Here is a 15,827-nt window from a genome sequence, read left to right as displayed (position 1 = left end):
CCTGTTCTCCATCATCCATCAGGATTTATGGGTGGCTAGGGATAAATATATATATCATGATGAGAGCACAAAGAATTCAGGCACCTTGGCAGCTAATAAAAGCTTTCTGTCTTCCATTCATAAATCAATGTACTACTGTAAAAGAAGAAAATTGATTCCTGATTATTTACTTATTATTTCCCTTAGAAATTAGTGAGGAATAGCAGAAATATTTGGAAGCCATCAGGAGATGTACTATATAATTAAGCTGTTGTCCATGCTAATAAGTTATTGTAAGCAGGTTACCAGATACTTGCATCATTACAAATTCTCATACAGTATTTCGTGCTATAACAGATGAGGTAGGTCGTTAGTGGCAGCACAGGGTGATAATTCAGACATTGTTGATACAGCTGCTATACATTACCACTGAACAATTTAATAGTTTACCAATTAACTCTAATGACAATGCTTAAATATTCTTCACCAAAAAATGGTGGATGGAGTTTTTTTGCCCACTGCTTTTAAAAGACTGTTTTATAAAAATATATGTAGACTAAGAGGGTTCCACTCTGTGGTACTTGAAAAAGTCTTATATCAAAGTTGTTAATCCAGCCCACTCATGACTGAAATTTATCAAATATATTAGGGTGTCATTTTGTAAGTAAAAATAAAAGAGAAGAAAATTTACTGGCTGTAATTTATTTTTGAGTAGATGGACCATCATATTCTAAACTGCTAGTCAGAAATTATTCCCACTGCACCTTTCCCTGGCTGTAGTGTCTTCCAGAAGGCTGTGAATGTCAAGTGTTGGTAATTTTCTTCCATAGAGTTTAAGGACAGTGCAGAAAAGTTTATTGTCTCTGCTGGAAAAGGAAGTTGATGTCATTGACTATGTTGTGTCACCGTCTGCCATGGACTGTGTTTGTGAAGATACAAATTGGACAATGCAGTCGTTGACCTAAAAATCTTGTGAAAAACATATATAGCAGAAGACCCGTTTTTGGTAAAAGAATAACAACAGTGACAAGGTTTACTTCACATATCTTAAAACTAATTTTAACTGTTAATATGTTGTTAACATACTACTAACATTGGTTCTTTTTAGTTGATAAGCAATATGATAGAAAGTTGGGCATGAACTCTGCAGCCTCTTTTGATGCTGCATTGGCTATTTAAGAATTATGGCACTTCTACCAGTGGGTCCTGCATATATTCTGGCAAGTGGCAAAGCTGCTGTCTGTTTTCTTGTAAGGGAAGAAGCCCTTACCTGTCCTTCCAGAACTAAGGAATTCTCTATCGGAATCTATGTGCCTGACTTCTGAAAGCTGCACAGCTGGTTACTGCCACCCACCTACTTGTAAGAGGAAAAGCTATCAACATGAGCACACTTGCTCAAAAATAATGAATGATATCTGTTAGTATAAGCCATACAGTCAAGTTGCCTCAGGCTGAATGTCAAATTAACCCCAGGCTGAATGCTATGAAAATAATAAAGACAGAAGAGGCATACTTGTTAGAACCAGTGGTGTGTAGTGTGCTCATAAGAACACAGGAATGCGAGTCACAGTGGGTCTCAAAGGCTCAACTACTGTAACCTTTGTCAGAAGAACAGCCAGTACACTTTTGTTTCCCTGAGAGTGTACTTTGGCAAAGGTGTAGCCCCTAGAGATTTTATTTATGCTGCTTCTTGGAAAGGTTAATAGGTCAATTGTTGCTTCACATTCCTGATTAATGCTGATACTACGATTAGTTGCACCCAGGGCTGTCGCATGCAGTGGAGAGGCTGGGCAGCAGAGGGGGTGAGAGGAGGGTGGCACTGGGAGCTCACCTGGGACTGCACTGGTGCCTGTTCCCAGCCTGGGGATTCCAAGGGTAAACCTGTCCTGCAGAGACCAGCACTGGATGCTGGCGATGGCCAAAGCCATCAGACTGGGGTTCACATATGCTGCCTCACTGCTTACAGCTTTCTTTCACTCATTTTATTTAGTTATAATTAGTAATAATTTGTATTGACTAAAAAAAGGCCTACAGCCTTAGTTACACTATCTTATAGTAATTACTTACATGGGCACAAGAAATGTGATTTTATACTAGCTAGAATATATCTATATATACACCACTTACCTGTATATTACCCATTTTCTTCTTGATCATGGATTAATTAATTTTTCTCAAAAGAATGGGAAAGGATAAGAGAAGAGGAATTTCACTCTACAAATGCAAAAAATATTGGAAGAACCTAAATATTTTGGGCCCAGTATGTGATACCTGGGGATACATTTTTATTTTAAAGTGATTCTTTAGTATTCTCTAGGATTGTCTGTGTTCACTTTAGCCCCTAGTGTGTTCCAGTGCAGCTGTGAGGAATTGCTGCCATTTTGAACTAAGCTCTGAAAAGACACTTTTTTCTTCAAGCTGTAACATCTTCCGTGGAGAAACCTGAGCTAGCATCTGAGCTAGCTGACTATTGCAACCAGAAATATTTGCTTGGGGAGCATGAAGCATCCCATCCTAGGGGCAGATATGCAAAGCAAATAATAGGGAGGATTTCTTGTGAGACAGAACTCAAGATTATTGCTGCTTGTGAAAAATCTGAGTTAAGGAGTTTGCCCACATTACAGAAAGATGGTGAGATGAAGGCAAGGGCAAGGACTCAGGGCTGCATCCAGCTGCCTTTGTCATTGAACCCAAGTTTTCTTTCTGTGATCTTGTGTCTCCTTTTCTACACATCTTTTTTGTCAAAGAAAGCCATTTGTACAGGGGATTGGTTTGTTTTTTTTCCAGGAGCTTGGTCCACTCAGTGAAAACAATCAATTTGGTTCACAAATGCTGTATGAGAAAAAGGAAATTATTACATCATACTGTGATTAAAGATTTAATACCTTTTTATAATTATGAATTCATGAGAAGACAGCATGGAACTGAGTTTGAAGTTGAGTAGAATATGCTTTAGGATCATAAATCCTTCTACTTCTGCTACCCTCAAACTTTCTCCTTACTTTCACTTCCACCATGTCTTAATTCTTTACTGTATTCTCCATCCAGTCATACAACTCAAATTCCACTCCTATGTACCAGCAGCATCACTGATTTGCTCCTAAGCCTTCACAGTGTTGTTCCTGTAGAAAGCCTATGTACACACACAAAAAAAGTTCTGCTTTCCTTGGAAGCTCTGAGATGGAATATGTCAGTGAAGAGACTGCTGGAGACCACCTACACAATGCCACAAAATCTCTTCTGCAATTATGTAAATAAAATAAGCCACTCAGGATCTGGTCAAGTTTATGCCAGTTTTATTAGGCTGCCAAACTTGAAAACACTACCACAAAGCACACCTTTTATTAAATACTTGTAGACATTTTATTTATACTAAAGAAATGCATATTTTCTGCTCATTTGTTTTTGGAAATGATTGAATTACTTTTAAAGGGACTTAAAAGAAAGTCACTAGCCTGAGTAAATAATACATTGTAGAAAATTCCAGCTCCAGTAGGTTCATTTTGATCAAAATACAGGGAACAGAAACTGAGTCTTATTGTTTGAGACCCAGCTGCTGAAGTGCTACAAAACTGGCTGTAGTGCCTTCACACATTGCAGAAGCAAGACTGTGTTCTCAGCTCATATCTCTGAAATGCTCTGTGCTTGATTTTCTGAGAAGACAATGCTTATGCAGCCACACATCTGTGTGTGTTTTCCATCCTCCACCACATTTCTTTTAATTCAAGGCCTAATTTCATTGTCTAGTTCATATTTGGAGGAGGTACATACAGGACCCTTCTTCAAGCCTTCCACCTAAAGCTGGGCTAACTTTGACATCACAGCAGGTTGCTCCAGCTTTGGTTGATTTTTCAGTACCTCTGAGCATGGAGCTTCTTCAGCTTCTGTAGGGAGCCTCTTTCACACATTTATTTTCTTGCAGATTATGTTAGGACTACTTTTATAAAAGTACAAATATTAATGTCCAAATAAGCTGTTCTGTTAACATGCTTTCACTTCTGCTGTATCTCTTTGAAGTCTTGCTATGAGTACAAAATCTATTGCTTGAACAAAAATTAGCTTGTTTCTCCAACCACAAAACTTGCAAGATCTGGACACCAATCTAGGGAAAAATTTTATAAAAGAAAAGTGAAACCTTCCAATTGTATTTTATTGTGTCATCTGTAGAAAGGTAAGAACAAGGGCAATTAGCTTGTTAGACAGTCACCGTGATTGTCATGAGAAATCACAAAAATTATCTGTTGCTGACAATACACATTTTCCAGGGGAACCCCCTTTATCCTACAGAATTCAAAGACAGGATTCTACTATCTAAATAAAAATAACATTTTCAAAAAGTCTGTCTTGTGTTTCCCATTAATTTAGAATACATACAGGGAACTTGTAGAAGTTACTCACAAAATTTCAGAGGCTTCCTGCTTTGAATGATCTTAATGGATAGGCTGAAATCCACTCAGAAATCTATTGTGGCTTTATATTTATATTTTTCCCCCACACGTAGGCCCCAAAATGTAGTTTCCTGATCCAGATGCTGTGCTTCTCTTCTGAGTACTGGTCCAGCAGGCAGGATGCTGGGGCCCACACAAAACTCTGCTGGAGCACTGAGCAGGCTGCAGACTCAGGTAAGGATCTCTTAAACAACATGACATTTTTTTAAAATTTCAGCAAAGCTTTTAATGTTATTTTACAACCCAACATGAGAAGTAGGTAATAAAGCAAATTTAAGGCTTGGAAACATCTCCAGTATTTTAGATTAAATGCTTATGCTCTATAATTTTTGCATTGGTTTTTCTACTCCTTGTTGTTCAGTTGTACCGGAATTACCTATTACACCATAAATAGGTCTGGGTTTTTTTCACATTCATATTTTTCAGTTGATTTGTGGCACAGCAAGTTCTAGCCAACTTTTCTGCTTGGTCCTAATCCAGCTGATACATGTGAGGCCAAAATCCCTGATCCTTGAGAGTATTTACTACACTCTTTACTGTGGGGAGAAATCCTTTAAAGTGTCCAGCCTCTGTAGCACTCTTCAGAGCACCCCACACATCTCCTAGATGATTCAGTAGCAGTTGCATTTCCAGTAGGCGGTGTGGCCAGGTGACTTTTTTTTTTAACCCCAAAATCACTAGCAATTGGTGTTTTCCTAAAACAGGCTGTACAAGAGGCAGATCCGCACACAGAGCTGAAGTATTAGACATATTTACAGTTCTGTCTAGAAATGGAGGCTGGATGGCACCTCCACAAAGCCAGCACAATAATTATTGAAACTCCTCACTATTTATAAAATTTTAGCAAACCAAGGCATTGGCTACAAGTAATATAGTTATCTTATTCACATTAATTCTTCTCTTGGTTGATGATTCTTATGTTAATTAGTCCTATGCTCAGTCTTTCTCATCTTTTCTGCTGGCTTTCCAGTTGTTTTTCTACAGAAGTCACAGAACCAATTAATCATCTCAAATTTGAGTTAATTATTGATTATCCAATAGCTTGGTATGATTTCATGCAAAGTGCCAGAGTGATTGCATCAGTCTATGCTTTTATTAAAAGCAAGAAAATCTAGACCTCCTGATTTTAGAGAAACATTTGGAACTCAAGTGCCACCAATGAAAGCTATGAAAAGTTAGAAGCAGGTCACGATTCACTGTCTTGAGCATGCAGTTCTTCCACAATGATTACTAGTAGTATATGTAAATAACCTAAGGTTGTTTACTCTTCTAAGGCTGTGAAAAAATCAAATGTATGACAAGAAAATAAGTCTTTATTTACACTGAGCATTTCAAATACACATTCAGCCAGTGTTGTTTTGACTACAGGATTTCCTCAACAGTTCTTAAAAGAATATAAAAAGCCATTACTCTTGTAGCAAGATGCAGACACAGGATTGTGTGACTATCAGAAAGAAAGTTTGTTTTGCCCTCTGGTCATACTAATGTTGCCTCTGTTATGACTCACCTATTTAAATGCCTTCATCCTTCATGATAAATAAAAACAAGTCTCCTGTCCTGGAAGCAATTCTGTTTGCTTCCAAAGCCAGTGAACATTTTAAAATACAACTGTACCACTATCTCTTTTAAAGGTATATGTAAGTTTGGTATTTTTGCTATTAATTTATCATCTCTTAAATTAAAAATTTTATGTTCTTTCTTATATTTATACACAGTGAGTGATGAAGGTACAAACAAAAAGACAACATCCTTCTCAACAAGGCTTAGTTTCTAAAAACAGGTGTTAACACACAGACAGATGTAACATATAGATGTAACATGTATGTTGTGCCCCTTAAAAGAATTAAAAGTGCAGATAAGTTGAAAATATAAATCACAGTTGAAGAAACTACTGCAAGGAAAAAAGCTGAGGGATTCCAACCACTAAGAATAAATATATTGTTGTGCACTCTGTGATTGTTTTGTACAGATTTTTTTCCTTTAAATCTTTAATAATCATTAAGGACTTGAACTATATGATGCTTTTCCAGATGAGCTATCTTTTCACTTTTTTTCAGTGGAGATTATTTATATAAAGTAGTCTTAAATCTACTGCACAAAAGCTAACTTAAGTACATTCTGATAATATCAAAAGTTTCAGAACAGTTTCCAGAGATCAGCTCAAAGAGGTATCACTCTCTGCAGAACAGACAGGTAGTTACAACATTAGCAGAAATTTAGAAACCAAGGTTCACAGTCAGTTTCCCAAAAATCAGATCAGCCTTCCATTACCAAAATGGCTGAGTAACAGGATCTGTCTGTTGGCCACTTTGTTATGAGTTGTCTTCATACACCTGAAGAAAAGACACCATAAAGAAAAAGTTAGAAAGTAGCTGGTCCTTGGGAACTTGACAGGGAAGCAAAGGAGATGTTGATCCATAGGCTCACAAATAACCCCTTACCCAAGGCACTGAAGAAGCTCCTGTTCAGTGCAAGTCTGTGAGCTGTGATGCTCTTCAGTGGTTCTAGAAGGTCATTGTTAAGGAGACTGCTGAATTAAAGTTTCCACTGACATGTTTCTTTAGTATAAATTACTAAACTAACATAAAAATGAGAACAAAATGAAAAAAGAGTGAGGAGATGTATGTTTCATCTGGTGTCTTTCTTCACTGATTCTAAGGGCCACTAGTGCAAGCAGGATTTTTCTCCTGTCTGTGTTCCATTGACTTCAGTCCTCTGACATCTCTGGCCAAAGCTGGAATCAGACATTTTTTGCAAAGCTGAATGAAGATGTGTTCTGTCTCCAAGTTTTCCAGATGGCAGTGGGAACAAGGGGAAAACCATGAAACAACCATTCCATAACTTATGAAAAACACAATTTTCATGATTGTTGCCAATGAGAAATGGATGTAATATTTTTTGTTCCCTAGCTCCCAAGTGAGGAAAACAAAGAAAGTCTCTTCCATGGGTCATTCTACAGTCTCTTGAGATCCTCCTGCCTACATATTTTGTCTGGTGACCGAATCACAGGCACAGTAGTGGAGTGATACCATATCAGTGTCCAGCATAGATTTGTGAATCACTGTTCTTTCACAGCATTCAATGGTAGTTACCTAAGCCAAGAAATAATACTTTCCTGAATGAAGTTATTCTGGGGAAATTTTATTCAAAGCTTTTTTTTTTTTTTTCTTTTTTGTTTTTCTTGTCTCTTTTTTTTTTTTTCCTGAAGGAAAGAGAGAAAAATGTCACCATGGCAACTTACTTTCAATGAAAGCATCTTCAAGTGGCAGTGTACTAGCACATTTTTTTTTAATTAAGAAAACCTCCCCCTCTAAATACAATCTAGATGTTGCACTTCATCTCAAGACAGGTGATTAATTAAGTCATTTCATAGGGAATGTGGGATTTTGTTCGACTGACTACAATCACAATCCCCCAGTAGTTTCTAACAGAGATCCTGGGGATCAGCAGTTGAGGGAGGAAAAGACCTCACAGTGGCATTTGTATGTACTGATTTAAGGAAAATAGGTACAGAAATAACAGTCACTTTGATGAATTCTGTTAGTTATAAAAAAGTAGATTTTATATTAAAATATATATTTGTCATGGAATTATCTTTTCTATGCTCTCAGAGAGTTTCCAATTAAACTTCTGAAGAAAAGGCTGCTATAAATGTAGCTGTTTCTCCTGCAACATGACACAACACACCAGATTATTTATGTCTCACAATTCTCTTTGCAAAGTAGAGTTGTTAACCTTTATGTCTTGGCTGAATTCTTGTGTGGGTATTTTCCCTCTCTCTTGAATCCTAAGTATGTTTTTCTTCACATCTCCTTGTCTCACATTCAAGCACACTTTTCAGCGGAGAGCCTTGATTTGCATGATTTGTGGTCTTCTCTACTCTGTCCTTAATTGCTCTGCAATTTTTCTCATTTAACCAGTTGTTTGTGTTACCCAGAAATCTGTAGCTGCATGAAAGTAGAGAGACTGCTCCTGTGACTTCCCATTTCCCACAGAAACAAACCAAATAACTACATGCTTTTCCTTTTTATTTTGTTTTATTACAATTCCAGACAAACACAGTATTATTCAATGGACTAAAGCTTTTTGCCTGCAGTTATGCTCATTTTGTTTCATACAAAAGAGATGTTTTTCACCTCATTATCTTGTTCCACACAGTTGGAGACTAACCCCATTTTCCTGTCCCCTTGCTTCTATTCAGAATGAAAGGTTGTGCCATAATTTGCATTATCTTAGACTTTTCAAGCATATTTTGGTGGATTCAGTCCTTCAAAGATACAACTCTCTGGGCTACTGAAGAGGCCTGATATAAAAGATTTTGTAGTAAATGATGTGAATTTCATTTTGCATCATGATACTAATGCAATGGGGAGATGATAAAATAATATATCAACATTAAGGTCTGGAATCATATGAATCAGCTACAAGATTTCTCATTCTGTCTGCTGCTGATTTGCAGGTAAAATTGGCCATTTAGCTTGAGAGGTATGCTGTGGCATTTTAGACTTAAGTTTCTGTCTTCATGCCCTTGTGACTGGGATAGAGTTAATTTTCTTCCAGGTACCTGCTACAATGCTGTGTTTCGAAACTGAGATGAGAATAATGTTAAAAACTCTCAGGTTTTAGTGGTTGCTAAGTAAAGGTTATGCTGATATGTGAGGATATTTTATCCTAAGATTGACCATTCTTGCTACCAGGCTTTAAGAAAAAAAAAATCTCAAAGTGCCAAATAAACCAAGACTAAATTTTCGTTTAGTCAGCAGAAAACAACTGATTCAACCAAGGTCAGGCATAATCCAAATTCAGTGGCATCATTTATTTACCCATTCTGCCCAGCACCTCCCCCTTGAGAAGCTCTTATAATTATGATAGCAAAAGGCAATATTTAGATGTCCTGGAAGGTATTCCTCTTCTTTTCTGTATCCTTTTCCATTTTGAGAAGAGTCCAAATGTTGTTAGTACAAAAGACTAAGCTGTGCTATGCAATTGCAAATGTGTTATTAGACAAATAGCCCATCCAGAACGTTGAAGAATCTTCTTTAGAAGCATTATGTAGGTAGCACTGAGGTTCTACATGTAAAGTACTTGATTTAGTAGCCAATCTCTCAAGAACAGTTCCACTGTGCAAGCACAGATGAGAAACTAATGTAACTTCTTTGGAGCAGGATGGTTGTTTACCTGAAAATCTACATTGGCATTCAAGAGTGTGAGCATAAACCCACACTAAACAACTTTGCTGTAGGTACCTGCTGGTACCATTGGCATTGTTTCTAGCTGATCACACGAAGTGTAGCTTTGCTTTATAGCATTTACATTCAACTTTTCTCATGTTCTACTTTTGAAGCAATTCCTGCTTTTCCTGTCTTTTCCTTCTTCTTTTCTTTTCTTTTTTTTTTTTGTACAAAATCCCCACTTATCTCCTGCCCTCATGTAACTGAAAATATCTCACAGATTCATAAGATTTTATGGTTGCTGTAGATTATTTTGCATAATTTAAATGAAACATGAATATTTCAAGTTCCATTTTAAACTATGTGCAATTTCAGGATACACAGGTCACAGTGAGGACAAAGTAGTTTTCTAGTTTTCATCCAGCTAAAGATGAACAACTTGACAATAATGCAAATTTGTGTACTGTGCACTTGTGACAATTTTTAAACAGAAAATAATTTGAATGAAACTCTGAGCAAGATACAGTGTTGAGAGTGAACTCAAGCTCTGTATTACACTTTGTAAAAGTGGATTTTCAACAACAATGTGGTTCAATAAGGGCTACAAGTGATCCTCTCCCCTCTTTAGGACCTATAGGGTTTGGTCAGTAACTTTCCTAAGAGTTCAGTACTCAAACCATATAAAAAGTATGGAGCATCCTAAAACTGAGACAGAGTGATTTATGTCAAAGCAGCCTATGACATCTGTTTTGTCCTGACTTAAATATCAGAAAATAAAGTATCCTTCATTTAAGTAATGAAAACTAATTTTTATTTCTGTTTATAATTTTATTATTTTCTAAAGGATAATTTTCTCTAATTCATATAACCAATTAAAATATTTGTAAATGAAAAAATCTTGATTTAAACATCCCACTTGGCATTTATAACCAGAAAGAAACCAAAATGCCATATTTTAAGCATTTTTTTCAGTTATACATTCAGATTCTTAGCTGTTACAAAAGTTTTATCCTATAAAATTGTAAACAACAACTTTTTGCTTTCTGGTTTGTTTTGTAATTTACTTACAATTTTTGTCAGTCGGATGCCAAAGAAATGGGACTGGAAATAACACAATCAAAGAATATTTGAATCTTGTCTTGTGTGAGTTAAATGTAACTAGCTAAACTATTTCTCACATAGAAGAAAAAATGTAGCATTCTCAAAGTAATAGTTATTCTTTTTGCTCACTGTCCCGCAGATTTTCTGAAGGACAGAGAAGCACCTTTGCAAAAAATATGCTAAGCATTTGAGTAGTATAAATGCTTCACTCTTACTGAAATGAATAGAATAATGGTAGTATTTATCATCCCTTCAGCTGACCACAAACTTGGGTTGGTGGGGTGCAACTTTGCTACATGCTCTGAAAAGTTTTACACATTCCTGCCTTTGTGTAAAAAGTAATCTCAAAAGTATGCTACATTTTCCCAGGTATTTAGAATTAGTAAACACAAGCCCATGTTTTTTGTAATTCATAATTGAAAACTAAGAGAGAAGAAATTTGTTTCCTCTCAGCTAGATTGCTCAGTTTTGAAATGATGAAAATGTTCTCACAGTGCCTGGTGAATTGAAAGAAAAATAAAGAGGTCAAACCCACAAAAAATAAAATATTTGTTTTCAGGAAAAGGGTAGACACCAGCATTTCCTCCATTGTAATGTCTGAAAATAATATGTATGTTTATTCAATTATTTATTCATTGTGACATTGTGACTTTTAGAAAACCTGATCTGACCTAAAAGAAGAAATCTATGTTCTCTTAGGTTATATACGCATGCAAAACCAGTGCTCTTCAGAAAACTACATTAGGAAGAGGCCTCATTAACGTAATATTTTAAATTACTTGTCATCATATTTTATGTTCAGAACTCAGCAGTGGCTATAAAAATTGAAATGTAAGCTGAAAAGTATTTACATGGAAGAAATTTTTACATAAAATTCTAATAAACTAATTAAAAAGCAAATATTTATGTATGCTGTAAACAACAGGGGGAAAAGGGCTAGAGAAGTTATAAACTTGCAAATGCTAGCCCCAGATCTGACAAGCTTTATAAGCAGTCTCTTTTACTGGAAAACAATGATATATGAGGGAGGTATCAACATGCTCTTCCCTTGGTATTCTCAGCTGGAAGTAGTTGGAGACATCAGGTTTTGCTTGCAGTCAGCTCTGCTATTCCTAAATTTTGAGTGCTTCTCTAATTCATAACAGGAACATGTCCCTGTTTTAGCCTGTTATGAATACAACCTCATCCTCTTACCGGTAAGGTATGTACTACAGGAGACAAGCGCAGGCTAATGAAATGTCATTGTATGGAACATAACACTTCCAGCAGGATTTTCTGCAGGCCTTTGAGTGTGCAGAAGCTGTGTGAAGAAGTTTTAATATGAAACAGGTCATCAGTGAGATGACTCCTGTGGCCACTCTGATGCACAACTGTTGCTGGCTGTCTATACAGGTATAAGATAAAGACCTATAATGTCCTTCAGGCTCTGAAAGCAAAAGGTAGAAAACTCAGTGGGACAAAAGCAGACACAGCAACTTGCAGGCTCAATGTCCAAGTGCAAAACAAATGATAGCATTAAATGTAGCCTAATCCATAGCAAGAAAACCTTTCTGAGACAGCATACAGTAGTGACAGGAATGCATAATGGAAAAATCAAAAAATGAATTAGGAAGAACATTTTGTTTCCTGGGTCTGAAATGCTGCTGTACCTGTTCTTGCAAAAGCTTGGGAAACTTCAAGGTGTGTGTTCTTAGGAGGAGTAGTCTAGCACAATAGTTCAGAAATTCAACTGCTGGAGGGTAGGAACAAAAACCAGCAAGCTTAGAAGCTTAGAAATGTGGAAGTTCCTGGCTTTAGGGAAGAAAGTGTAAAATTCTTCAGCATGCACATTTTAGCCATACTCTGCTATGCTGATTAGCCAGTTTGCAAGTCCTATGGAGAGGGCACAAGGAACACTGGAGAAACTTTGTGCTCTGTTGAGCTTTCAAATTATTTTTTTTTTTTATTGTTTGCATTGGCAACAGCTCTGGTTTTTGTTTGGGAGTTGGTGTAATCTATCAAAGTAGCAAAAATGTGCTAATGGGTTCACTCAGACCTGAGACAGATGAAACATACATTCTGTTCAGATTTTGTTCCCCTTCTGGAAACAGGCAACCAATCCTATCACTGATGTTTTTAAAAAACCTCAAAGATTAATGCTTACATGTACAGAGTCAGCTGGCTCCTTGGTTCCTTGAGGTCCCAAACTGAAATGCCCAGAGATTTATGATGAGCAGCATGTCATAGAGAATGGAGTCATAAGACTTGGGTATAAAGCAAAGTCTAAACATATTCCAGCATATAGTCAGGGAAGTTTCAGTAGTCATCTGGCAGCTTGGGACTCATCTGTGATAATTCCCATTAATTTTCCCTACTGTCTTCAATTGCATACTGGCAAGTGTCTCCTCTGGTATGCACATTCTTCTCTCTCTCGGGATTTTTCATAGAGGAGCACAGAGGAAAGAAAGAGAAAACCATTTCTATTTCTGCTCCTTGTTTTTCCCTTGGGGAATGTGTTTGGAGAATTGTTTACCTGGGGTGATTGCTTGGTTGGATTCTGGTGAGGATTGTTTGAGCCTGGTGGCCAATCCAACCCACCTGTGGCTGGACTCTCAAGAAGGTCACGAGTTGTGAGTGAGTTAGATATGGTAGTTAGAGAAAGTAGGTATGTAGTTTAGTATCTCCTTTAAATAGTATATTAATGTATTATGGTATAGTTATAATAAAGAAATCATTCAGCCTTCTGAACTGGAGTCAGACATCAGCATTTCTTCCCACCGGGATCACTTGCATTTACAATAGTGTCTATGAGCATAATGCCTATTATGCTTTTTAGACCAAAAGGTGCCATTGTATGTGAATGGCAATATATTTTTGCTAACTTTTAAATTTGATTACTGACCAGGAGGACCTTACATGGTGTTTGGGTAGGTATCTGCCAAAACCCAAAGTTGTTCACTGTTCTTTGTAAGACAGCAAAGTAAATGTTTTACAATGTTGTGCTTCCACTCAGGACAAATAGGTACCTTGCTCTGGTGGCAGGGAAGCAGTAAGCTGTTTGGAAAGCAAAGAAAAACCTATACACCAAAGCAGGGTTGTATTGCCTTCAGAAAACTGAGAGTTGTGTTCAGGCACACAGTCTGACACACAGTTATTAATATCACCAGTCACTTTTTTATTTTTAAAAAAAAAGGTACAGTTTTTTGAGGCAGATAAAATACTGTATCAGCCCTTGTTTAGAATGACTTAAAACTGATTTCTAGCTTTACTGTTCAAAAGTGATGAAAAACACATGCTTGAAAGAAAATATTATGGAGAAATCTGATCTTTAACTAATCCCCGCTGTATGCTTTACCACAATGTGGATGTTGCACATACACTACTAATGTATTGCACTCAGCCCCTGTTACATATAGAAAAAAGTGGTTCAGTGTGCAAGCTCATAATGGCTACATGCTACAAAAATACATTCAAAATTTACATGAAAGGGGGAGGTTTCTGTAGCACACACACTAGAGCTTTTCCAATTATCACTTCTCCTGTATGCAAAGACAAGAGACTAAGAATAATTGTCCTGTTGCTGTAAATCCTATTGCATTATTATTTATAAGTGATTTGTAAAGAATGTAAAACAGAAACACTTTGTTTTCCAACTTTTCTTTCCTTTTCCATACCTATCCTATATGAAATAATTCTGTAGTAGAGATACTTTGTTCTTCTTTCTTAGAATCCCGATTCTAGTTTTTTCTGCCTATTCATGTGTTAACAGTGGTCTGTGTGCTGCTTCCTCAGTTGTTCAATGAATCTATTTTTCCCTGGTTAATATTTTGGAAATATTCTCAACAACACTGGCAATTAAAATTTCATTGCTTTCAGAAAAGGTACCGCAATTGTCACATATTAGGATTTATTTCTGCTCTTTAAAGAACATTAGGAGCAGAAGAAAAAATAGAATGTTTCAAACTGCATCATGCCTCTTTAATTCAGGATCCAGCAAATTCCAGTAAAAATAGCACTGTAAGAGAGGGCTATAGATTGTAATTCTTCTTTTTAAAAAACCTCTGAAAATACTGCATTACTTCACAATTTTGAGAACTGCATTTGCTCTTTTTAGTCTTTTATCTATTACAAGTGTGTTACAGCTCTCTATCAGTGTATGGTGTTACTCACAGTCTTTACGCTGAATATTTTGCTAAGGATGAGATATTATTTGTCCAGCAGCTGTTCCTGTAACAACTATTTTTATGGTCTCAGAATTTTCAGTTATATGCATCAATATGACATCATTTATTAATTTTTTTTTTATTGCTGTTCAAGTTTCCATGTTTAATACTGTCTTAGTTTTTAATATCCTACTCTAAAAGGCATAGAAATTTTATCCATAATTGTGTTCTCGTTCCTGAGTATTTGTTGCTATGATAAAAATATCACAAATAATATTTACAAGGAGTGCCTAACAGCAAATGTATAGATCAGGACACATTTTACTAAACAAACTTTAGTTCTGGCTCTATTTTATGTGTTTTATTAACGCCCTTTACATTCTGAATCTCTTTTTATTCTTACTGCTTATTTATCTGTGAGAACTTATTCTGAAAGGCGTTTTAACTAGTTATTACATATTGCATCCTGAAGGGTGTCAATTGGGGATAAATGGTCCAATCCAACCATCTGTGCCCTACAAATGAGTTTTTTGCTCTGTACTTTTTCTTTACTGTGTATTTGAGCTAAATTAATTTTGCCACTAGCAAAATCTAGGGAGTCTCTGTGTCAATTGTGTTTGGCAAGCTAACCCAGCATTAATATTATATATCCTTGCATCAAGAAAACATTAAGTTGATCTTTCACAATTTGAGGAGTGATTGATACCTTGGAAAGACTGACATTGCATGGAAGGATGAAAAGAGAAAGAAGCATATATTAGCTTTCTTTCCTGGCTGGATTTTGCCACCTGGCAAATATAAGGTCTATAGCCAAGTACAGGACACATCTTCACAAGGCAATAGTCAGCTCTGGGCCTCAAGCACACTTTGCAAAAAAAAAAAAAAAACTAAAGGTCAAAAGAAAATATTTAACTTCTTACATTTCATGTTCTGATGTTTAAGGTATTGAGTGGAATAACAATGACTCTGTGACCTTTCAGCAAAAT

The 15,827-nt window shown here is 36.4% G+C and overlaps 1 protein-coding gene across 6 annotated transcripts in view; it reads left to right on the top strand.

Annotated features, from left to right (window-relative positions):
* The window catches only part of IL15 (interleukin 15), a 45,196-nt gene that overhangs the window by 7,926 nt on the left and 21,443 nt on the right, over positions 1 to 15,827 (top strand). For 5 of the 6 annotated variants that reach the window (XR_010998375.1, XM_068188042.1, XM_068188040.1 and 2 more), the window contains exon 2: positions 4,481 to 4,601. Coding sequence is in view for 4 of the 6 variants with exons in the window: in XM_068188042.1 (XP_068044143.1) it covers positions 4,548 to 4,601 (54 nt within the window). In the remaining 2 variants the exon portion in view is untranslated. Of the gene's footprint in view, positions 1 to 4,474; positions 4,602 to 15,827 lie in introns of those variants that run through there. The other variant, XM_068188043.1, reaches the window with a different exon arrangement.

The sequence above is a fragment of the Anomalospiza imberbis genome, chromosome 4 (genome assembly GCF_031753505.1).
Source record: "Anomalospiza imberbis isolate Cuckoo-Finch-1a 21T00152 chromosome 4, ASM3175350v1, whole genome shotgun sequence".
NCBI classification, from domain to species: Eukaryota; Metazoa; Chordata; class Aves; order Passeriformes; family Viduidae; genus Anomalospiza; species Anomalospiza imberbis.
The sequence above is the reverse complement of the archived record's forward strand: the minus strand, read 5'-3'. Positions and strand labels throughout refer to the sequence as shown.